The sequence below is a fragment of the Ipomoea triloba genome, chromosome 2 (assembly GCF_003576645.1).
Source record: "Ipomoea triloba cultivar NCNSP0323 chromosome 2, ASM357664v1".
NCBI lineage: Eukaryota > Viridiplantae > Streptophyta > Magnoliopsida > Solanales > Convolvulaceae > Ipomoea > Ipomoea triloba.
In genome coordinates, this window is record NC_044917.1 from 1,194,602 (window position 1) to 1,219,691 (window position 25,090).

At 37.9% G+C, this 25,090-nt stretch overlaps 4 protein-coding genes across 6 annotated transcripts; 3 read left to right on the forward strand and 1 right to left on the reverse strand.

Annotated features, from left to right (window-relative positions):
• The first annotated feature begins 1,276 nt into the window (after positions 1–1,276).
• LOC116010236 (glucosamine inositolphosphorylceramide transferase 1-like) lies at positions 1,277–5,951 on the forward strand. The gene is made up of 4 exons (XM_031249554.1): positions 1,277–2,047; positions 2,442–2,564; positions 3,572–3,739; positions 3,989–5,951. The coding sequence occupies exons 1-4, from the start codon at positions 1,715–1,717 to the stop codon at positions 5,669–5,671; spliced, it is 2,307 nt and encodes a 768-aa protein (XP_031105414.1). The 5' UTR covers positions 1,277–1,714; the 3' UTR covers positions 5,672–5,951.
• A 912-nt stretch (positions 5,952–6,863) lies between these two features.
• On the forward strand, positions 6,864–12,191 carry LOC116005119 (protein trichome birefringence-like 14). 2 transcript variants are annotated; one of them, XM_031245375.1, is made up of 8 exons: positions 6,864–7,128; positions 7,260–7,349; positions 7,964–8,148; positions 8,446–8,613; positions 9,045–9,236; positions 9,446–9,641; positions 9,864–10,715; positions 11,705–12,191. In XM_031245375.1, the coding sequence occupies exons 3-7, from the start codon at positions 8,004–8,006 to the stop codon at positions 10,687–10,689; spliced, it is 1,527 nt and encodes a 508-aa protein (XP_031101235.1). In that variant the 5' UTR covers positions 6,864–7,128; positions 7,260–7,349; positions 7,964–8,003; the 3' UTR covers positions 10,690–10,715; positions 11,705–12,191. The 2 variants fall into 2 exon arrangements, with proteins under 2 accessions (XP_031101235.1, XP_031101227.1); XM_031245367.1 differs by lacking the exon at positions 11,705–12,191 and having other exon boundaries at positions 6,865–7,128; positions 9,864–11,094.
• LOC116005110 (pentatricopeptide repeat-containing protein At1g71210, mitochondrial) lies at positions 11,335–16,228 on the reverse strand. The gene is made up of 2 exons (XM_031245355.1): positions 13,329–16,228; positions 11,335–11,947 (listed from the first exon to the last, which is right to left on the reverse strand). The coding sequence occupies exon 1, from the start codon at positions 16,095–16,097 to the stop codon at positions 13,404–13,406; it is 2,694 nt and encodes an 897-aa protein (XP_031101215.1). The 5' UTR covers positions 16,098–16,228; the 3' UTR covers positions 11,335–11,947; positions 13,329–13,403.
• A 1,772-nt stretch (positions 16,229–18,000) lies between these two features.
• Positions 18,001–23,697, forward strand: LOC116010459 (inter alpha-trypsin inhibitor, heavy chain 4-like). 2 transcript variants are annotated; one of them, XM_031249878.1, is made up of 13 exons: positions 18,001–18,576; positions 19,500–19,652; positions 19,742–19,954; positions 20,047–20,136; positions 20,417–20,533; positions 20,711–20,980; positions 21,261–21,417; positions 21,565–21,642; positions 21,975–22,078; positions 22,262–22,432; positions 22,600–22,674; positions 22,767–22,874; positions 23,124–23,697. In XM_031249878.1, exons 1-13 carry the CDS (start codon positions 18,187–18,189, stop codon positions 23,436–23,438), a joined length of 2,241 nt encoding a protein of 746 aa, XP_031105738.1. In that variant the 5' UTR covers positions 18,001–18,186; the 3' UTR covers positions 23,439–23,697. The 2 variants fall into 2 exon arrangements, with proteins under 2 accessions (XP_031105738.1, XP_031105739.1); XM_031249879.1 differs by having other exon boundaries at positions 18,277–18,576; positions 19,513–19,652.
• The last annotated feature ends 1,393 nt before the right edge of the window (positions 23,698–25,090 follow it).

Here is a 25,090-nt window from a genome sequence, read left to right on the forward strand (position 1 = left end):
GTCATTGGACATTTTTTCTTGGTTGCTAAGGACGCCCTAAAATTACAACAAATCAAATTGTGTCGTTTATTAATTTTCTATATGCTACATTGGAAAATTAAAACCTAAGTTCGATAATGTTACATCAATGGATAGAGATGTGATGGCATCATAGTAATAGTGGGATAAGGACATTTTTGTCAAGGATGGCTGATATGGTGATGCCAATAGAAAGCTATGGTCAAGTACTCCAAAAGTTTAATTACTTGATAGAGTACTCATCAATTATTTCTTTTATTTTTCAAAATATAATTTTTTAATGAAGATATACCTCCCTTAGGCATTCACTTGCATGGTTGTCCATAAAAGCACAAATTCAAACGAAAAATTAAATTTGAGACATTGTGATTACTAAACAAATTGTTCGATCAATTTGGCTGCTCTAATACATATTTACTCTTTCATGTTTTAAAGTTAGTTATCATACAAATTTATTTTTGTGAAATTTAAGAATGAAAAAGAAAACCAAAGAAAAAATCCATAAGACAAACTTTTTATATGGGCAAGAAATAGAATGCTAAAAGGTCAAGAAAATGGAAAATATGAGTATGTAAAGTTAGAAATCATTTAATGGTTCTCATTTAGCACTTCCCAACTCCCATCAATCAAAGGAAAATGGTGGGGGAAATGGACTTCTAGAAGAAGTGATTTCATGACTCTCTCAAATACTAGTGGAGGTCATTAAGGTCAATAGATGAATTGGAGGCCCTACCCATTTCCACACCCAACAAACACTTGCTAACTACATGATTATCAACATAATAATGATCTTTTGTTGTATTCCAAACAAACAATGTTAATGTATGTATACAATGTGAACAAAATTATGTATTGGTAGAAAAGTATACTAATACATATCAATTTTCTTAGAAATCCTTGTCTTATTACATTAAACATAAAATTTTACTAGCAGACATTATCTTATGACGTGCACTCCATTCCAGCATAATAACTCAAACCACACAATGATAAGTAAATCGTATCACGACGACCCCTGTGATAACTCAATCGAAAGACTGTTGCTTGTTAATAAGTATCAAGAATCATACTCTACCCACTCAATCACTTGTATAAATCATGATTTCATATCTCAATCACAACTAACTTTAAAGATTTAACTTGTATAATAATTGAATTCAGATTATAAGGACATCTTTTAACTAAAGTCCAAATCTTTGTAACTAAAATGAACAACAGATAAAAAAAAGGGCGTTAGAGATCTTTCCCTAATGGATGCAAATATTTTGTAGTGAGCAGAGGACCAAAATGTGTACAATAGTAGTTATAGACAACTCATGATGTTGGAGAGATTGCCCGAAGTTGCAGTTAACGTTTTTGTTCCGTCACCTTTCGCAAGTTTCCAAGTCTTTCCCAGAAACAAATACACAGTCTACTCCCACAGCCACCGCTACTCCACTACGCCACCCAGTTTCTCTCTCTCTCTCTCTCTCTGTCTCTCTCTCTGACGTTTCTCGTTTGCTAAATTTAGGTTCTTGAAGAGTTGTAGACGTGTTTGTATATATATAGGTAGAAGGATACATTTTCACGCATGAAATGCTGGTTTTAGTTTGGGTGTCTGAGCGCTCAGGTCCACCGAATTGCCGGCGGTGAGAGTTTTTGTTATTATTTTTCTTTTTTTCCGGTGGCTCAGCTTTGAAAAATCCGGTCTTTGGAGATGGGTTCGGTCTCAATTGCGGTTTCGGGGTCCGCCGCGGCAACTCAGAGCAGCGGCGGCGGGTGGCGGTGGTGGAAAAACAGCGGCGGCGGCGCCAAGAACGGAAATAATTACGTTAGTGGCGATCTGTGTGATCTTTCGTCGGCTTTTGGTTTCTTTGTGGTGTCGTTTGTGGTGCTGGGCTCGATTGCCGGGCTCTATTGCCGGCTCATGCTGACGACAAATGTCCGTGCGGGCCTCTCCTCCTTGGGCTGCCGGGAGGACAATGAGGGCTCGTGGGCCATTGGTGTTTTCTATGGAGACTCTCCCTTCTTCCTTAAGGCTGTTGAAGATGTAAGCTTTACAGTAGTCTAAAATGAACTCTTTTTTCTCCAGTGTCTTTTATTTGCTGATTTTTAGGTCAAAGGTTCCATTTTTTTTGACGATTTTGAGGTATGGGTTTTCTGGGTTCTTATTAATTTTCCTGTTCAGGTGATTCTGGGACCTGGGTTTTTGCTTTTTGCCTTAAAGTTTGATTTTTTATTTTTTATTTTGAATTTCTGAATTTGGTAAATATTGATGCTCCTCTGGGAATCAGCCTGAGGAATGAGGATAATCATGCATGATGAAACTTTAGGTTGGTTTTCTCTTTGGGGGAGGGAATTGATGGTTTTAAGTTTTTGTGACCTTTAAAAAAAATTATTTTCTTTATTAATTGATTAATTCTGAGTCTGGAAATGGATGGCAGATGAATGTACAGAGGGATAAGAGTGCAGCATGGCCAGTGGCCAACCCAATTGTGACCTGTGCTTCAGCTTCACAACCCGGTTTTCCCAGTAATTTTGTTGCTGATCCCTTTCTTTATGTTAAGGTAACTTGATTGTTCTTTTCATTTAATTATAGTTATCTATTTTGACCTGGATAAGGCCCTCTGGCCTAGTAGACACTGGCTGATGAAGTTTGCAGTTCTGCATAACCAGGATGCATCTTTAGTGGTTTAACCATGCTTGCAGTAAAGAGTCTGAATCGATGAGTATTAGAGCTTAATCATGTATTAGTTTAATCATTTGATGGATTGCTGTGGGATTTTCCAGCTTAAATTAAGGCACTACTGTTCTTAATTAGTTGATTCATAAATCATTATCTCCTTTTTGGTATTGCCACTATTTATAATTGTCTGATGGGGTCGGGATCTATGATGAACTTATCCAGTTGGTGGAAGTTTCTACATGCGCTAGCTTGATAACTTTTAAGCCATGACAAGTGATGAATTGTTGCTTTGTCTATGTTTTGGTGTTGCCTTTACTTGGTGAGATTTCAAGTTTTATTCGCTTTTCTAGATTCCCATCTGCGAGGTTCACTATGCCTCAACTAGTGTGGTCAATTCTGTGTTGAGAGGAGGGGACCAGTACAATTTGATGGGCTGCATATGACAATGAGAAAGAGAATGATTGTGATTGCTCTTTTCTTTTTTTGAGAGTTGATACAAATTGCTTTGATATTTCGAGAGAATAAGCGTTGCCCGGGAGCTCAATAGCTCATTGGTAGATTAAAATCTGACGTGTAGTGTCATTAGAAACTCGAGGTTTGAGTATGATGTGTAAAAGCAATAAGCCGAGTTAGGACTCCAGTTGAGAATGAATCATACTTTCTAGGTATAAAGCTGAAGTAAATCTGTGATTTTAAAACGAGTATCGTTATGACAGTGAAACCCGAAATTCCTTTCCCCTGTTTATTCGTCCTCTCCTTTTATCACTCTGAAGCTTGCCTGCTAATATAAGTATTGGTTGCACGTCATGAACCTTTCTAAGTGTAATTTATGTTCTCGGATTACCTTTTATCTCTCAGAAAGCCTGATTTTTGCTCACTCGATTTCAGGGAGACGTTCTGTACCTATTCTTTGAAACTAAGAATTCAATCACAATGCAAGGAGACATTGGAGTTGCGAGAAGCATTGACAAGGGAGCGACGTGGGAGCAATTGGGCATCGCCTTGGATGAAGCATGGCATCTTTCCTATCCATATGTCTTTGACTACAAAGGCCACGTAAGATCTCAAATCCATAAAATATTCCCGTCATTTATAGAAGCTTTCTGTGTGCATTTTGTCTTTTGCATCCCGCAAACTTTAGTAGTATTGTTTGAAGCCGTAGTATTGAAAGCTATGATCAATCTATCACTTAAACCTATTCAATTCACGTGTTAGATGGTTTTGCCATGATATTGTTTTCTATCACGGTTAGTATTTTTTTAGTTGGGTCACTTATTCCCTATTTGAGATACATGTTTTGTGCAGATATATATGATGCCCGAGGGCAGTGCAAAGGGGGACCTTCGTCTGTATCGAGCTGTAAACTTTCCATTGCAGTGGAAACTCGAGAAAGTCATAATGAAAAAGCCCATGGTAGATTCTTTCTTAATACTGCATGATCGAAAGTACTGGCTTTTCGGTTCAGATCACAGTGGTATTGGCACTCAGAAGAATGGACAACTAGAGATCTGGTATAGTGCCTCGCCGCTTGGTCCTTGGAGACCACATAAGAAAAACCCTATTTATAACACGGATAAGAGCATGGGAGCTCGAAATGCAGGCAGGCCGTTTATGTATAATGGAAGTCTTTATCGTGCTGGTCAAGACTGTGGTGGCACATATGGGCGACAAATACGTCTCTTTAGGACAGAAGCTCTTACAGCTCATGAGTTCAAAGAAGTTGAAGTTTCGTTGGGCCTTAAAGAGTCTATTAAGGGACGAAATGCCTGGAATGGCGCTCGCACACATCACCTCGATGTGCAACAACTGAGCTCGGGCGAGTGGATTGCTGTTATGGATGGAGACCGTGTGCCTTCGGGAGATGTGAATCTCCGGTTTGTTCTTGGTTGTGCTTCGGTTCTAGGCGTTGCTGGGCTTGTTATGCTGTTGGGGATGTTACTCGGAGCTGTGAGATGTATTGTGCCCTTAAGCTGGTGCCCGCATAACGTGGGAAAGAGAAGTGATGCTTTATTGGCTTCTGAAAACCCAAACTCATTCACTTCAAAATTGAGACTGTTTTGCAGCAGATTGAACCGAGCAAGCACATCTCTGCACGCGAGAATAAAAGTGAACACCTGTAGCGGGAGCTCTATTCTTGGCTTAATATCCTCGGTTGCAGTGTTATTAACGTGTATCGGGGTTAGTTATATCTATGGAGGCTCTGGTGCACAGGAGCCTTACCCGCTCGGTGGTCACTATTCCCAATTCACCTTATTAACGATGACATATGAAGCCCGGATGTGGAATTTGAAAATGTATATCAAGCATTATTCGAGGTGTTCTTCAGTGCGGGAAATTGTTGTGGTGTGGAACAAAGGAAAACCCCCGCAGTCAAGTGACTTCGACTCTGCAGTGCCCGTGAGGGTTAGAGTAGAGGAAAAGAACTCGTTAAACAATCGATTCAAGGCTGATCCACTGATAAAGACTCGAGCTGTTCTCGAGCTCGATGATGACATTATGATGAGTTGTGATGATGTCGAGCGTGGGTTCAGGATATGGCGTGAGCATCCAGACAGAATTGTCGGGTTTTACCCCCGTCTGGTCGATGGCAGCCCGCTGAAGTACCGTGCTGAGAAACACGCCCGTGAGCAGGACGGGTACAACATGATTCTGACAGGCGCCGCTTTCATCGACACTGAATTAGCTTCCAAACGGTACTGGAGCAAGGAAGCCACTGCTGGGCGGGAAGTCGTGGACGAGCTCTTCAACTGCGAGGACGTGCTGCTGAACTACTTGTACGCGAATGCTAGCTCGTCCAAGGCAGTCGAGTACGTGAAACCAGCGTGGGCAATCGACACGTCAAAGCTCTCGGGTGCAGGGATCAGCCAGAACACGCAAGCCCATTACGCCATCCGAAGCAACTGCCTCCTAAAGTTTTCGGAGATGTACGGGAGCATAGCAAACCGGAAGTCAGAATTCAGACACCGGAGGGACGGCTGGGATTTATAGGCGATTTCGGGTTAGTATAAGTTTTGTTTTAATTGGCTTTTCCTCCTGTTGTGAATTTTGGTTTGAGGAGGGCTTTAGTTTGGTTGGTCAAGTGTACATTGGGTGTGTGTGTAGTTTATAGTTGTTTGGTGAACAATGTTTAAGAGTTTTGAGAACATTGCTAGTACAGTTAGTGGATCCGATAGGCTATAGTTGAAGTTGTGATGAAAGTGTAGATTTGAATAATACAGAAGTTATTTTTTTTGCAAAATCTGTAATTTAGAGTTTTCCGGTTTGACTAGAAAGTCCACTTGGACTGAGCAGATGAAGTTAGGTCAACTTATACTTGTCACAGTATTAAACTAACCCCCATTAACCTCTAGACAAGCCTGCCATGCTGTTTAACTAACTTATCATTCACCAATTAAAGGGTAAAACGTCAAAGTCACTCGTCATGAGTTATTAAGACACCAAAGTTGTGGGCTTTTTTTTTTTTTTTTTTTTTTGTCAATTCAGGAGGTGTTCCGGGTCCACTCGACTACTCTCCGCTTCGAGACGCATAGGAGCTGGCTTCGTGTTCACTCGACTAATCTCCGCTCGCTCCGAGACGTCCACTCAACTAATTTCCGCTTCGAGACGCATAAGAGCTGGCCTCGTGTCCACTCGACTAATCTCCGCTCGCTCCGAGACGCATAGGAACGGGTCTTTGTACTATGTATGTATAGTGGTATATCTATGATATGGCAAATTGAAATGGGATGGAAGAAATATATTAAAATATTTCGTATCTTTAATTTATTTACAGATATATAATTTATTAATTAAAGATTCATAATATATTATTCACATATATAATTTTTAACAGAGTTCTAAATGTAAGGTGTAACATGATTCATAATATAACAATGGGCGTCAATTGCTATGATATAGGTTAGCGGCGATTCAAAGAGAAAAGTTTCCGGGCCATGCCGACAATGTTAATTAAACCAAGTGTAAAATCCCATACTGTTCTCAACCCACTGAGATTCGACCTCACTACTTTCATATGAGAATGTACACCGAGTGCCACTTAACCACAAGACCTTTGGCTTATATAATCTATTAATTGAATATACATAATTATTAGTCCATAATTTGGACAAAGGTCACAATACACATGATAAACCTTAATTAATGATATAATAATTGATAATGAGGAAAGAAAGTAAACACACAAAGAAAGACGCGGACCATTTGCCTCACTCTTTCCATTTCTTTCATTCATTGCTATCCGGAGTTACTAAAATAAATTTATTTTGTTCCCGTGATTGTCTCCAAGATTTCTCACCGGCACTGTTATCTCTCCGGCGGACGGCCGTTCTGTCTCATTTTCTCTTCCTACTCCTCCGCCGGAATTCACTGTTACACACGCTTTGTGTTTCCGCTTTCAGTCGCACGGAGATCCGATCGCCGAACCTCCGGATTTCGCACTTGATCAGGTTCTGTATTCACATCACTCCAGCTTTGTTTCTTTAGCTGTTGATAGCTTTGAATTTCAATAGTGTGATTGTTCCGGTTCCGAGATCCGAGGAATGATTGATCCGAGCTGCATGCATTTTGTGATATTCAGGAAAATTGTTGCTCAGCAGTTGCCTGCATATTTCTGGCTGCCAATTTATTTTGCCGATTTTGAGGAAAGGACAACGTGGTTGTATTTTTGGTATGGTTTATTTTTCTATGTGGAGCGAGCTTTCTTCTGAGTTTATTGCCAAATCTGCCATTCTACAGTGTTTTTTTCAGTATAAGAGTTTGCGATTAGTATTTCCAGTTTTTTTGGGAATTTATTTAGCGGATTGTGACAGGACGTTTCTGCTACTATTTGTCTCAAAGACTGGAATGCAACGCTTTTAAAGTAGTGTCTGATCCGTGTTGTCTTTGGATTTGAGCAACTTATTTTACTTAATTGTGTTATTGCGTGGTGTAGTGATTAATTTAACTATGTCTAGAGATGGGAAACTAAAGGAAAGTGGTTATATTGAGAGGTAAGAGGGGTTATCAAAATTAATGAAAAAGGTGGTTTCCATTGCTTAATTAAGTAGCACAAGTCTTTATTTATGATGCCTATTTCCTTATAATGCATGCTTGTGAAAGACTATATTTTCATGGAAAATGATTGGGTCCACTACTGAAAGAGTGTATTTTCTTGCAGTATTTTTGTTGTCCAAATAGCGGTGACATTGTATCAGCTTGAATAGCTAACTAGACTTTTTGTATTACATTCAAATGGTACCTTTTTGCATGCTATAATATTCATTTTCCTTCAATGGTTTGCAGATGCTAAGCTAAACGAAACAGTTAACTGCAAGCACTAAGGATGAAGGGAGGTTTGAAGGTTTCACAGATCTCTCTCATCCTTATTGGTTTCATCTGCATAACTGTCCTGACTTTGGCATTTGCAAGAAGTTCCTTTCTCTCATCTTGGATACCATCTCAGAGTAATATCTTCCGTCCACCACCAGGTTTGAAGAACATTCTCTTTTTATTTTTCTATGCACTCTGTACTTGAATTGCGTCTAGAAAAAATGCACTAGTGTATGAGTGTATCAAGCCAGTTCTACATTGGTGAGTAGCAATTCAGTATAATCATTGAAAGTTGTAAGGCATTTTTTCCCCCTTCTTATCCCTTCTGAAGCGTTTCGGAATGATGGTTCATATTAAGGCCATTGTGTTTGGCCTTTTAGATGCTTAACTTTGCCCTTTTCTCTCTATGAAATTATTGTCAGCTTCTTGTGCATAATTAATCCTTACTTTTTCAGTGACAGAACAGGCAACAAAATATGTAGTAGATCTAGGAAAAGAAAATACTTCTGTGCAGGCAGAAGAAGGTGTAAGCTTTAAATTGCAAGAAAATTTTATCAATACAAACACTTCCTCACAAGGGAAGAGCACTGAAGAGCTGACTACTCAAACTGATGTGGTAGAAGGTGAGACTTTTAATGCATGGATGAATGTTTTTCTTCATCTCTATCTCCACAGTAGAAGAGTACCTGAAGTCTAATAAAAACAGATAGAGTTGTCTAAACTCCTGAATATTTATTTTAATAGAAGACAAAATACTTCTTACCAATGGTGGCGCATTATGAATGATTTTAGTTACTACTTACACGAGAGGGATGACACACAATTGGACAAATACATTTGTTGAGACACTTTTTATTATGTTGCCTCAGTTTTCCTGAATTAATAATTGGTGGCAGTTTTTGCTTGGTTTTACTGACTACTTAAACTGGATGAATTCTTTTGTTGAGACACTTTGTATTATGCTTATTTCAGTTTATACATAATCTGGTTCTATGCTGTGATTTGATGCTTGTGCATCCCTTTTTAATTCTTTTCCAACTTTGTGATTTTTCAGATAGTCCTCTTAGAGTCACTAAAGAAGCAGAAGTTTCAGGAGCTAAAGAAGCAGATAAAGCAGAAGTTTCAGGAGGAAAAAATAATTCAAATGAAGAAAAAGACTCCAATGCTCCATTGCATTCTCTAACCACAGAGAATTATTTCAAAGGACAACATAGAGAAAATTTGACAACTCATCCAGAAAAGAAAGGTTTCTTTTATTTCTATAATAAGTAAAGCTAGTCTTGGTTTGAAAGTAACTCACTTCAACAAATCTTAGAGAAGCTAAGTTCCTAGATTTGGTTTTGCACATTGATAGATTTGGCCAATTGTCCATCCTGACAAGTTGATAGATAATAGATCTGGTTTTCATGTACAAATTAAATGCTAATTTTTTATTTTTATTTTTTTAATTTTCAGATTGTAATTTTGCCAAAGGTAAATGGATCAAGGATGATAATCGCCCTTTATATTCTGGATTTGGCTGTAAGCAATGGTTGTCATCCATGTGGGCTTGCCGCTTGACACAGCGCACAGATTTTGAATATGAGAAATTACGTTGGAAACCTAAAGATTGTGAGATGGAAGAGTTCACAGGTTCTAAATTCCTTAAAAGGTAAAATAGTTGGTTTCCTTAGAAATTTCATATCCAACCAGTCAAACTCGTATTTACATTGAAAAGAATAATCTTTGCTAGTGCTTCAGCATCGACCAAGCCTATTTATCAGTTGGTGCTATTTCTTCTCATGATCCCTATGACATTGCCTAACCAATAATCTATTGGCCTTTTTTTTTTTTAATCGTTGACAAAAGAATTCTTTAAACTTGATGCTTTCAGGATGGAGAACAAAACTTTGGCCTTCATAGGGGATTCATTAGGTAGACAGCAATTCCAATCACTAATGTGTATGATTACTGGTGGTGAAGAGAGAACCGATGTTCTTAATGTGGGACATGAATATGGTCTCGTAAAGGCTCGCCATGCTGTACGACCTGATGGTTGGGCTTATCGATTTCCAAGCACCAACAGCACTATCCTTTACTACTGGTCTGCAAGTCTTTGTGGCTTGACACCCATCAATCCTTCAGATCGAGCTACTGAATATGCCATGCACCTTGATCGTCCACCAGAATTCTTGAGTCGTTTCCTTCCAAATTTTGATGTCGTTGTTCTAAACACAGGACACCATTGGAACAGGGGGAAAATTAACGCCAATCGATGGGTCATGTACGTAGGGGGCAAGCCTAATACAAACAGGAAGATAGCAGATATTGCAGGCGCTAAGAATTTCACAATTTACAGTATTGTCAAGTGGATGAACTCACAGCTGCCTAAGTATCCTGGCCTGAAAGCATTCTATCGCACAATATCACCCAGGCATTTCTTCAACGGAGATTGGAACACTGGGGGCACCTGCGACAACACCACCCCACACTCTGCCCTGGAAGTTTTACAAGACGAATCTAGTGATTCTTCTGCAGCAGGGGCAGTAAAAGGAACCAATGTTAAACTTTTGGACATTACAGCAGTGTCTCAGCTGAGAGACGAAGGCCACATTTCTCGATACAGCATTAAAGCAACACCTGGAGTGCAGGATTGCTTGCATTGGTGCATGCCTGGCGTTCCGGATACATGGAATGAAATGCTTTTCGCCCAACTCTAATCCACCCCAACATCCCAACCTGACAGGTACAAACAAAAAGTCTTTACTGAACAACTATATCCATGTCAGATATAATACAGGCATCTTATCAGGCCTGAGCAAAGCTTTTCTGATGCTTTTCATACATAATTTATGTGACTATCCAGTAGTGGTAGCCCATTTTGCTCTATTATAGCTGATTTTAGCTATTTCATTACACTAGAGTTCGATCTGTTGTATACGAGTGTCTTTCTGTACCCATCATGAGGAAATATATAGGACTAGCCCCTATTATTCTTCTAGCAATAAACAATAACATCACTGTCTTCTGGCCTTCTCATTGTAAAATTTCTACTTCACCAATATTTTTCTATTCCATTGATGATAAGATGATTAGTTGCAAATGAATAGTACAATTGACTGAGACTACACTTACTTTTAAAGTGAACTTTTTATGGTGCTAACTGTATTCGTACAATTTATATATGGTATAATGTGGTACAGTCACATATGATATACACGTACGATTTTATGGAGTACAATTTGACAATATGATATACATGATGATTTTATCGATTATCCAGTACAATCTAACAACAATTCTTTATCACAAATTTTTTCTTAATTAGCAATAGTTAATAAAATTTATATGGGTTCACATTTCCATTTTTGACTAAGGATCTCATTACTGATAATAATGATGATAACGAAAAATAGCAAGAACTACAACATATCTGATCTGAAGCAGAGATTTTATTTTGAGTGCTATGCCTATACTACAAACATGGCTTTTCTCAAAGGCTAGTGATAACAGCTAACAAAAATTCATTTCAGGATTAGAGAATTTTAAAATAATTGATGAAGCTCCACACCCAAGACATTAAGGTGGCATAGATATAAACCACCAAAAGCCTATAGTGTTAGAGGAACAGACTTCTTCATATGTCTCTTTTTTCTCTTTTTTTTTTATTGGATAAGAAATGGTTTTATTCACATGAAACCACAGGAGCAATGTTAACCTTCAAAAACTTTTCAGCCACTTTCAAGGGCTCTTTATTGCAATGCCAGAGAGCTGTTGTGGGCGAGTCTGCATCACCTGTATCTCAATCTATAAACTTTACAGACTTTACAAACACAACCATGAAGAAATTTCGCTGTTGTAGCCAAGTCAGTCCAAGCAGATGCAAAGGGTGACGATTGGAGTGCTCTTTCTTGTACCAGATTTCTTCTGCCACGGCTTTGCCAACTTGCTTTCGTGTATCAACTTCACATCCTCCACCTACCATTGATTTTTCCCAGTAAATAAATCGACTTCAAAGCAAAAAACTAAAGTGGTATCTACTAGAACCAAGGATGAAAATGTGTATCTTCCTGTCATTAAAGAATCCATGTAAACATGTACTTTGCAGAATTGCAGATGACACAAAATTTAGCCTTTCATGTTCATTATTAGACATTGAATGTATAATTGTATATGAAACTAGGCATCCCTTATCGTATCACTATACCAAAGGAACCAAAAATGGCATATTGTCCTGAATGTGGACCAAGTACCAAATGTATCTTGCTCAAGAAACAATATTACGAAAAATCAGTGCTTTTCCAAAAATTTATATCTTTCCAACAATATTTGAGGTCCACTTTTTATAGAAACTACGAGCATATATTTTATTTTCAAAATTTTTATGCATCTCAACAATGATATTAGAGGTCCAAATTAAAAGATTCCATTGCTTCACTGAAAGAGGCATAATAGATCATTTTAACTCTAATCAATAGTTTGAATGAATTCAGATAAAATTCAATGAGAGAACCACTATAAACATAACATGTTCAGAACTACTCTACAAATAAAACATAATTTGATCCTGTTCCCTCTGCCCTCGAAAATCTCAGATTGCATCCTAGTTCTCTTTACCAAAAGACACTAAATGCTTGGAACATAATAACTACTGAACTGACACCACAGACAGTACAGACTAACAAATTTAAGAAGTCAACACTTATGTAGTTCAATGGGCAATTTAGATATAGACATCACTCCAGAAACTTATGTTTATTAATGTAACAGTTTGGTAAAAGGTTCAGTCAGATGCTTAGCCTAGTTTGGTGCAGAAGTGAAACTCACCAACTGGATATATACAATAGGAGATTATTAAGAAGCAAATAAATATTTACTTAAAACATGCTTCAAGGCAGGCAAATCATGAGTATTGTATTGATTCTGTTGCAAAGAGAGACATTAAGGAAGTGCTCCGAAATGCAGATTCTCAAGAACACAGGTACTCTCAATTGCCCCAAATCATAGCCCCTCCCACCCAGCCAAAATGAAAATGCAAGCATACAACTTGTATATAAATCAAGTAAGAAGATTTTAGCTCCAGACAAATTTTCCTAATTGATATAACACCTATAAGATATGAAAGCAAATAATATGTTGAGAAAGTTCAAGATTTTGTATTATTAGTCTTAAAGTAACATATATCTATGGCAATAAAATGACAATAAACTATTTAGAGAATTCCTCATCATTTCAGAAGAACCAATATGAGCAAAATTGTTTGGATAACCATTGCAGAACTATCACAAGATCATCTAATTGAACTTCATTTAAAGAAAACATGGAATAAACATGTATTTAAAGAGAAAAGTGAACTCACCAAGCTACAAGCAGTGCTAGGAGGAGCAATATCATTAGAAGTCTCATGAACAGAAAAAGGAAACTTCTGAATATATTAGACCATGGCTTCAGTTGCCTCTGTTAGATCATATCCTTTGCCAAGCATTTCTGCAATCCACTTCCTTGCTTCGGAAGTCCGACCACATTTTGACAAGCCATGTACTATTATATCATAACTCCACCTATTTGGCTCATATCCTTTTTTACGTAAAGTATTAAAGTAACCACAAGCATAATCAACCTCACACATACTTAATCTTCTCAACAACAGATTGTAGGTGTAGATATCAAGAGGAAAGCATTGCTGAATTAGTTCTTCAATTTCATTAATATCCATGCTCGTGCTACTACAACCAGAAAATTTCTCTATCAGCTTGCCTAATTTCAAGCTCTTAATTGTTGTATTTTGATCATTTCTTGAGTTCAACCAAAGGTCATAAAGCTTTTTAGTCCTTAAAGAATGTAATAAAAGCACATTGCCAATAAATGAAGAAACCTTTCGACCACTTCGCAGCAAATCATCAACAACAACCAAAGCCCAATAGTATTCTTTATGTGAGCACAACAAATTCACAAGTTCCTCATAAGATTCCATACTTGGTTTCTTCCCTTCTGCCCTCATCTTCCAGAATACATCCCATGCATGTTGATGATTGCCCACTTTGCAAAGGCCAACAATCATGCAGTGCCAAAGTTTCCGGGATGTTTTGCCTCTCTTGGTTAAATCATAAAAGAAGTTTAAAGCTTCTGAAATCCGTCCATTTTTCAAATAACTGTGTAACAGCAGCACATGAGAATTCAAAGTTGGTACTGCACCAGCTTTCTCCATCATTTCATATACTTCTTTAGCCAGCTCAGGTTTTCCAGCATGCCCAGCTCCATCAATGAAGAAATTGTAATTTTTACAAGTAGGCTCAAATCGGGACAACTGCATCTCCATCAACCTGAAAAATTGCTTTTCTGGATTATTCAATTGACATAAACAGCAAATAACTGCTCTGTATAACTGGCTGTTAGCACTGTGACCATTTTCTTGCATTTCTATAAGTAATCTTGCTGCAATATCTGCCCTACTTGACTTGACGCAGCCACTAATTAAGTCAAAATAAGTATTCCTGCTTGTAACCCTATTTAATCGGCTGAGCTGTTCATGTAGCAAGAAGCCATCTTCCACTCTGTGGGCTCTACACAGAGCTGATATGAACCTGTTGTACATCATATCGCTGGGCATGTGATTGTGGTCTAGAGCAGCGAGAATCAACTCATTCACCCTATCAAGCTTCCCCTCTTTGCAAAGAGAATTGGCAATAATCGAAAAGGTCCTTCTACCTGGAAAATAACCTTGTTCAATTCCATTTCTCAGCACACGACAGGCATCATCATTACTTGAATCACCCAAGAGAGTGTTTATAAGATAATTATAAGCCATACTATTTACAGAGAGCTCAAACTCAGATCTTGCATCATACAGTTCCAAAGCTACATCAACCATTCCCACCTTACAAAAGAAGCATACTGTAACATTCATGGTGACCTCATCTGGAGATATACCTTGATCCTTCATCTCCATTAACCAGTCATAAACCTCTTCAAGTCTATTCTCCCTTAAAAGCTTACAAACTAAAGCGTTATATCTGAAAACACGAGGAACATGCCCATCAACCACATTCCTATTTTTCAGAAACTCTAAAGCCCCATCCAGCTTCCCCGCCTTAACAAGGTTGTTAATCCACGCACCATAAGCATGCTCCATAGAGACCAAACCGGACTCACGAAACTCTTCAACCAACGATCCAGCCTTCTCAAAATGTCCGTTCTTAGAAAGAGCATCCACAACAGTGGCCACAACAATGCCACTCAAACCAGCTCCTCCATTTCCTAACAAACCCCTAATGTAAGCTTCAGCCTTATCCAGCTCCCTTCGCTTACAAAGACTCTTCACAAATATGGAATGTGTGACCGAATTCTCAAACCCATGGAGCTTAATCTCCCTCAAAACCATCTCAACAGCATCATAAAATCCATCCTCCACTAGCGCATTGAGCAGCACATGATAAGCGAAATAGTCCAAATCAGCACCTGTAAACCGCATTCTACCGAACAGCTGGAGTGCAACTTCTGGCTTCCCAGCAATCGAGTACCCAATCACCAAAGTGTTGTAAAATCTCAATCTGTGAATATACCTCTGCTTGGCGTACTTCTCCAAGAACTCAATCATCAAGGTAGTGAGCTTGGCTTTGGAGAGAATCTTGAAAATTGCAGAGAATGTGGCCTGTGTATGGTAGAACCCGGGTTGCCGACCCGCCCAATCGAAGAACTTCAAACAAGACAGCACATCTTTACCCTTCTCATAGTTCAAAATCTCAAGAACTAACGATTCCGAGAGACGGAGATTGAACCGGGACAAAGCTAAATCCGCCGACGCCTCGTCTTTGGTCCGTAAGATTTCGAAGATTCGATCGAAATCCGGGTTTAACCTACTCTGGAACCACTCTTTAAACGACAAAACCACATCCTTGAGCTGGAAAACGCCGGCATTTGAAGTGTGAATAGAGCTGGAACATGAGGCTGATGAATGAAAGCACTCCTGTGAAGAAAACTGGTAGGGTTGAGAGGTTAAAATAGACTCGGCGGCGGCTTTGGTGGAGTATAATAGAAAGAAGAAAACTTTATTGGTATTGCTGTTTGTGGGCGGTGGAGAGATCAAGCTTCTGGCATTTTGTCGCCCTGACCTAATCATTAGCAGCATAATTGAGGTGTTCTACCGAGGCTTGTAAACACTGTAAAGATTATTGCCGTGAATCGATAGGTCACGGCGGCGATGGGGAATCTCGGCGGCGGCCAAAGTCGAAGCGGCTTCAGAGTTCAGAGATAGTCGAACATGACGGTCAGAACTTGACCACGTTTTAGTGCCTCGTTTTTTCCTTTAATCTCTTTGTAGCCCCAATACTTTATCAAATTAACAAAAACAACCCCATAGTTCTTTCCCAAACAACCGCATTGTTGAGTCCTAGAGTACGAATCACAACCCATAGCTCCAAAAGGGTTAGTAAATCAACTGTGGAATACACAGAATTTAACTTTATAAGGTATAGAAATTCATATTCATAATATATATATGCATGAACACAATATAATAAATAAAAATTATATATGCCAAAGATCTTATGGTCAAGCGACATCCGGTGTACATTCCCATGTGGAAGGGAGTGGGTTCGAGCCTCGGTGGAGGTATCTGTTGACTCTTTGTGCTTCAGTATGTTTGTGTATTATGTTAAATGTTTATGTGTCATCAGTTATATAATTTTGTCCATTATGAACCTAAATTCTGTACTTTATGAAGTTAAATTCTATATATTGAAACAGAATTCACAGTACCAATCATTATTGTATGGACCATATTATTAAATAATGCACATTCAATATAAAAAAATAATGTACATTTAGTATAAAAATAATGTACATTATATTCAAGGGATGTACATTATTTGTGTACTGAATGTACATTATTTTTATATTATAAAAATAATGTACATTCAATACAAAAATAATGCACATTTTGTACATTAAATATGTACATTTTATTATGGTCCACACAGCTGTGTGGACCATGCTCCACACAATAATTTGCCTTCACCGTACTAATCATTATTGTGTGGACCATGGTCCACGCAGTTGTGTGGACCATACTATTAAATAATGCACATTCAATATAAAAATAATGTACATTCAGTATAAAAATAATGTTCATTATATTCAGGGGATGTACATTATTTGTGTATTGAATGTACATTTTTTTTTATAGTATAAAAATAATGTACATTCAGCACAAAAATAATGTACATTTAATACATTAAAAATGTACATTTTTAATGTACTAAATGTACATTATTTTTGTACTGAATGTACATTATTTTTATAGTAAAAATAATGTACATTTAGTACACAAATAATGTACATCCCCTGAATATAATGTACATTATTTTTATACTAAATGTATATTATTTTTATATTGAATGTGCATTATTTAATAGTATGGTCCACGCAATAATGATTGCCCCTTCCCCACCCCGCCCTATAAGCAAATTGCATAGAGAAGACAAGTAAGCGCCAAGTCATTGATCTAAATAGGTAATAATTCTAGCTTAAGACTTGTTTTCAACAATGTGATAGAGTTTGACCCTCCACAATTCCACAAATATTGGATATTTAGATTTGAGTATATACAATATTGTGTCTCTACTTTATAAAAATGCCTACAACTAGTCACCTTAACTGAGACTCGAATCCATTCCCTTCCACATAAAAATCTAAATCAAGTGTCACTAGACCAAAGTCTTTGACACTTACAACTATTATATGATATGATGAATTGAACATGAAATTATTGTGCACATTTTTATAAAAAAAATTGTAAACATAACAATAAAGATATTAATTGTATCCATATTCGATGAAAAACCTAACTCCCCATTTCGAAATGAATAGGAATGGAGATAGACGGAAAATGAGGCAGAAAGTTGGGGGCGGAAATGGGAGTATGGCCCGCCCCATTGACATCTCTACATGAGAAGATGGGACGGTTCATTAATGATGAAGTTTATTAAATGCCTTTGTAAAAAAACAGTTGTTCAGTATGATGGGAAATTAAATGTGACAAAATAAGATTACCGAACCGGCCGGATAACGGAGCCTGAGCCTTGACCGTGGCGCTGTTAGTCCGGTTTTTTTAGTATTGTTTTTCATACACGAAACATAAACCGGTCAACGAGTCGACGAAATAAAAAGGCGACAACGAACCAGGATTCCGGCGATCTCACCCTAATTCGAAGACCTTAATGGCGGGGGAATTCGCCGGCGCCGTGGAGGACGGCCTGCGGCTTTCGAAGCGGATAAACTTCGGAAAGGACAGGGCAGTGGCGCCGCCGAGGCCGATGACGTCCATGGAGAAGTCGGCTCACTCCTACCTTCCCTCAGCTCCAATGCTCTACGCCGTAATTGAGAACCCCGGCGTGGTGGACAATCCGGACGTTCCGAGCTACCAGCCTCACGTTCACGGCAGATGCGACCCTCCCGCGCTAATTCCTCTGCAGATGAACACCATTTCTCTCGCCGCCGAGTGTTATCTGGACACGGCGTTCGTCACCGTCACCGGATCCTGGCGCGTGCACTGCGTCATGGGCAGCCGCTGCTGCGATTGTCGTATTGCCATTCCAATGGGCGAACAGGCAAAGCTTACAATTTACTACTTTACTCACTGTTTTGTTTTTAAATTATTAAAAAAAAGTTTCAAATTACTGCAGTAATATTTGAAGATCATATTTAAAATTTTCCTCTTAAGTCTTAATTTTCAGATTTTTACGTTATAATATTTAATTAATAAGTAGATGTATTTTTTTTAACGGTTGATGGACTATGGAGTGACGGTAAAAAAAAATATAAAAAAGTTTATATATACATATACGTAAAAATGTTTTTTTTTTTTAATTTTAAAAAATAATGTTTAAATTAACGTTTGAGATAAGACTAGAAAGGTTTCAATTATGAAATTTGTAGTAGTTTGTACAATCATTCTTTCAATGTCGGGTCAAAGTTTCAGTTTTTATTGAAAAAGAGCACGGCTTTTCTTTGTAAATTATTTTCCATTTTTCTATGAAGCTGGGGAAATCTCCGGTTTCTGAGCATCCCCTCTATGTTACATAGAAAATACTTGAGTAGTAAAAAGAAATGAAGTTAAGGGATTAGGCCTATACAGTTAAGATCTACTTAGGACACTTATGAGCTGATGAAATAAAAAATGAAGTTAAGGGATAACACCTTATATTTCAAAGAATAATATATTGGTAAGAAATGAATTTTTTGTTCTTTTGTGTATTCTTACACTATTTTTCTTTTTATTGTTGAATCTTGAGAGCTTCATCATCTTGAGGAGATAGGTAGAGTGGTCATGGCTGTGTCTGGGTTTTTCTTAGTCCTTTTAAAGGTCATATCTTTACATTCTCCAGTCCTTTTGTTCAATGATAATGAAAGTTACCACATGGTCAGCACCTGTCTATGCTTTTCATGTATTTTGCTAGTTATCTTAGACTGGGAATGCTGTTTATTTCCCTTTGTTTTTTGTCCTCAAAGTGATGAGTTATTTGGCTAACAGGGTTTGATTCTAGGTGTTGAGGTTGAGGTGCCCAGGAAACATTACCATACTGAACTGGTTGCTGTAGATGATGAAAAGGAAACAGACAAGACAGCCAAATTTGAGGATGGGTACTATTTGAAGCCCAACATTTTTACCCTCAAAATACCAGAGGTAAAAGAAATGCATCCAAGATGGCATGCTATAGTTCAGTTTAATTTTATGTTATTTTTTCATTTTAAGATGTGAACTTCCATTTTCAGATTGATGGGGGAACCAATCTTTTAGTCACTATCAGATGGTCTCAGAAGTTACTGTACCATGATGGGCAGTTTACCCTGAACATCCCGTTCAGTTTCCCGGAATATGTCACTCCTGCTGGCAAGAAAATATCGAAAAAGGAAAAGATAGAGCTAAATGTTAACTATGGCCCCGGAACTGAAATTTTGTGTAGGACAAGTAGTCATCATCTCAAGGTGCCTGGTCTTTTTAGTTTATGTACAAAAGTTTTCTGATTGAATACTTGATAGCAACTGTGATCATAATTTTCTTAATTATGATATTTTAGGAAGTGCGTCGCCTAGCTGGGAATTTGGGCTTTTTGTATGAATCAGAAGTTCTCAACTGGTCCATTCACGACTTTGTTTTTACTTACTCTGTAAGTTTATTTTGTTTCTGTTTTTGTTTTACTTGTGCATTAATGAGATGTAGTGATCATTGCTCTAACTTTAGTGTTGTAACTGGCTTTCGACTCATAGAAAGGTCATATTCAAATTTCCATGTTAAGCATGTTAAAGTTTGATCATTCTGCAATCTAATTTCTTAAGTGCTTTTCATTTTGGCTCTATGGAACTTCAATCTGACACTGCTGCATATTTTTTTATTTCTCCCAGTTGCCTGAAAAAGTTATTTTGCTTGTTGCTTCTTCATATCTTCAGGTGTCATCGAGCCAAATCTATGGTGGTGTGCTTTTGCAGTCCCCATTAGCACTTGACAATGATAATAAGAAGACGTTCTGTTGCTATCTTTTTCCAGGAAACAAGCAGAGTAAAAAGGTTTGTTAAACCTTTAGCCTGAGAATACATTTCTGGTGGAAAGTAAACGACGAAGATCCATTCCACTAAAGAATTGTTCTACTCAGTGGTCAATTTGATTTTAGTATGCCTACTTGATTTTAGTTCTAGGGCAACTGGGAGAGGTGGGTTCTCACTGTTTTTTGATTTGTTTGATAGGTTTTCAGAAAGGAAGTTGTGTTTGTTGTCGATATAAGCGGGAGCATGAGAGGAAAACCTCTTGAGGATACCAAAAGTGTGCTATTGATAGCTCTGTCAAAGCTCGACTCTCAAGACTTGTTCAGTATAATAGCCTTCAATGGCGAAACTTTTCTGTTTTCATCATCTTTAGAGTTGGCAACGGAGGAAGCTATTGAAAGTGCTATTCAGTGGATTAACACGAATTTTGTTGCTGATGGTGGGACAAATATTTTGAATCCACTAAATCAGGTTACACCCTTAACTATTCTCATTGGATTCCACCAAATCACATTGGCAGCGGTGTTTCTTTATTTTCCACTTTGTAGGATTCTCGGGGTTGATAATGAAACAAAAGTTAACAATAGCCCTTTACCTTCTTTTCTTCTAAATCATGCCAAATATACTGAAAATTGATGAGATGCACTCGTATAGTGTAGCTTAAAATGTGTTCGTTTGTTCTATTTGAGTTATACATGTATTATTGTTTGTGAAAATGGCATTAAAGCACTCTTAACATTTACTTGGTCAGGCCATTGAGATGCTATCTAATACAAACAAAGCTGTCCCTATTATTTTCCTCATTACCGATGGGTCTGTTGAAGATGAAAGACAAATCTGTGATGTTATGAAGAGCCATCCAACGAGAGGGAGGACAATCTCCCCAAGGATTTACACACTTGGCATTGGTATGCATTATTAGAATGAACTCCATACAATTACCGGTGATATTGATATTGATTGCTCCAATATCTTGGAGATATTTATACTTGCTGAAATTGATATTGCTTCTGAAGTTTCATTAAATTAATACCTGGTTGCACGAAAATTTTCAGGATCATTCTGCAACCACTATTTTCTGCGCATGCTGTCTATATTGAGCGGTGGCTTCTACGATGCTGCTTATGATGCAGGTAAGTTCCTCTGTGGCCTTTACATGTGAAAGATGCGTAACTATAAATGCTAAACTGACTGCCTGATTCATCCCCGCTATAATTGAATTTAGCCTGCTAGGTAAATGCCTTGGATTATGGGTCAGGAGTGGTTACTAGGTTATAACTCTTGCTGGTTATTATGTTTTGCTGTAAAGTAATGCTGCATATTGTGAGAAATGAGATTGCCATTATCGCCTAAACCTGTAATTGTTGATGATGAAGATGCATTTCTGCGTTTTTTTTTTCTGTTATGCATGAGTTGTGTCAGCTGCAGCTGTAACGTGAGATCTGATGCATGTTTGGCGTTTCAGATTCAACCGAGGCTCGAGTGGAAGGCCTATTTGCCAGAGCATCATCCATTATCCTTGCAGACATTGCTATCGACTTTGAAAGTCTTGATCTTCAAGACTTTGAGGTAAGGTTAAGCGTATTCTTACTCGAACTTCTTGAACTGATCGTAATAATGGCAATGTTCCTTTCATACTTATCAAAGAAAAACTATGGGAATGGTAAACATCAGTAACAGAAGTTTTTCCCAATGTATAATCGTCTAAAGTTGCCTAATGGGAATGCTGGTTTTTACACAATTTCATGATAGGTATATCCACCTCAAATCCCAGACCTTTCACTTGAAGGCCCATTGGTTCTCTCGGGCAGATACAGTGGAGAATTTCCCGAGAACCTTGAAGCTCGAGGTATCCTTGCAGACATGAGCAACTTCTCTGTACACCTGAAGGCGCAAGAAGCAAAGGAAATACCTCTTTCTAAGGTAAACTCGCAGAACTTTTCCCTCTATCCACAAAAATTACCCGTAAAGCAGAAGTGGAAGCCAAACTTTTTGCCTATCCCCAAACTTGCACCATATCGACCCCTCCTTAAGGAAGGGTGTTTCTTCATATTGCATTTGTTATTAATTTATAATCCATTGCTCCGTAGGTGCTTGCAAAGCAGCAAATTGAGATACTCACAGCCGAGGCATGGTTTACCAAAAACAAGAAGCTTGAGGAGAAGGTTATTACACTGTTAATTACGCCCTATTGCAGAAACATGACTGCTTACTTTTGGTTGCAATTATGGTAATGACGAGGTTTCTTCATTTGCAGATAGCAAGGATGAGTGTACAACATGGTATTCTTTCTGAATATACAAACATGGCATTGATAGGAACTGAGAAAACAAAAGAAACCACAGAGCCATCCAAAGTAAATAAGGTATTGTTACCAGTACAAATAAATGGAAATTTTATCTATTTGTAGAGCAACAGACTCATCTTTCTGCCATGTCATCAAGCTTTAATCTTTAGGGAAGTACTGACCTAGCATTTCATCAGTTCATCTCGTGATTCGTGAACGAAAAAAATTTGTTATTTTAGAAATACCCATCATCTGACTTCAACTGATCTGTTCTTCTTTTGCTTTCGTTTTGGTGCAATACTGCAATGGTTCTATTCCAATCCACAGAAAACGGAAGACCCTAAACTGCAGAAGGCTATAATGCTCCGAAATCTTGGACTTGGGTTCGGGGACCTTACTGCCACAGCTGAAAACACTCCTCCCGGTTCCACATCGAAACCAGAAGCAGCAGAGATGTTTGTGCAAGCAGCATCCAACTGTTGCAGAATGCTGTGTGATAAGTGCTGTTGTATGTGCTGCATCCAGATGTGTTCAAAGATTAATGACCAGTGCGCAGTGGTAATGACACAGCTTCTTGGTTCATTAGCATGTTTAGGTTGCCTTGCCTGCTGTGAACTGTGCTGTTCCAAACAACAGGGATAAGGAAAAAACAACATATGACTGCCCCCCTGCTTCTTGTTGTATATGTTGTATAATTATGTGACTTGTAAGGTTATTGTTGTCCATGGTTTTACATACCCTTTTTCAGATTTTCGTTTTCGTGTATAGTTCGATGGAACACTAAGACTGTATAAACAGAACGAAACACGTTACTTTTTTCGGGTTTTATTTTGTATCTAGTTCAAAAAATGAGAGTATGTTGAATTAAGTTATTTATAGAAGAAAAAAAAATTGTTTTGTATTGATGGTGTTATTTAATTTTAGGTCCACTACAACACTAGATAATTTTAGGATAAAAAATGGAAATGGTTTGATCGGATTATGAACTTGAGATGTTCACTTTGCCGGATTATATCTAGTGACCCTATGAACTCGCCTTAACACTGAATTATACATTTCTGTGCACAAGGACCCCACCTAAATCTAAACTCTCAATATTCGTGACGGAAGTCAACACAATCTAAACCCAAACCCTAATTTTAGTGATAGAAATCAAACCCCCACTCTACTGTTGAAAACAAGTCTTAAATAAGATTTCTCCTCCATTAAACATCTACATGCCAAGCACTATGCTGCACACCCCGGGCCATCCAACTACCCTTCACACCTCAGCTCGATCTCTAAATATCAACCTAACCACTCCGAATCTTCCTCCAACTCAATATTTCATCAAATATAGTGATTCTTTAAACAAATCTTAAAAAATACCCTTAGTAATGAAGCAAAGAACATAAGAGTCTGCATCGTTAATAGGAAAGCAGGGTGCAAAATCCTCAATTATGGGCACACCATATTCCATGCAAGATTTTAACCAATTAACTTGGTGACCTAGTGGCATCCTAAGAACATTAATTATTATATATATATAGGAAGAGTGAAAATGAAGCAGCAGTTCTTGTTACCAACATCTAACATAACTGGAAGACATACATCTTCTCTTGGTCTGCTGACATCTTTCACTCCCCACACCTCCCAATGAAGTTCAAAAGAAGACTTGCCATTTTGGGAAAGTCATGTTTAGGATTTCCAGTTATAGTTTGTGAGCCTGTTGTGATTCCCATAGAGATATAGTATATATGTAGCAAATTGGGGAACCTCACATGACCCCTCACAAAAAAGTTTAATTTGTTCTCCAAAGTGGAGACCTTTCTCTGAGTTTTGGGCTAAATTAGGGTTTTCATTGGCTAACAAATTATTCTGTCAAGTTGGCATGTTGGAAGACTCAAGCAGATCAATTGGTTCGATGAGCAATGAAACAATAGCATGTGTATTATATATAATGATGTAATTGTCTTTAAAAATAACTTGACTTTCACTATTATCATTGTCTAAGACACATAAAAACACCACTATTTATTTACATAGTAAATATTTGTATTTTAGCTCTAGCCAATACAAGGAGGAGAGGTGGCCTAGTTTTATAGGATATGGTCTTGCATCTTTTCATGAATGCATCTCTATTTTCCATACTTTCTACAAGACGACACGAGTCCGAAACAATTTGGAATTGTCCTGACTCATTGGATCGGTTGATTATGTGCCTTAGTAAGTCACTTAGTTACTAATTAGTCACCCGACCAAGTCGATCTTTAGGAGAGATTATCTCTTTATGGCTTAATAATAGGATCTTTTAA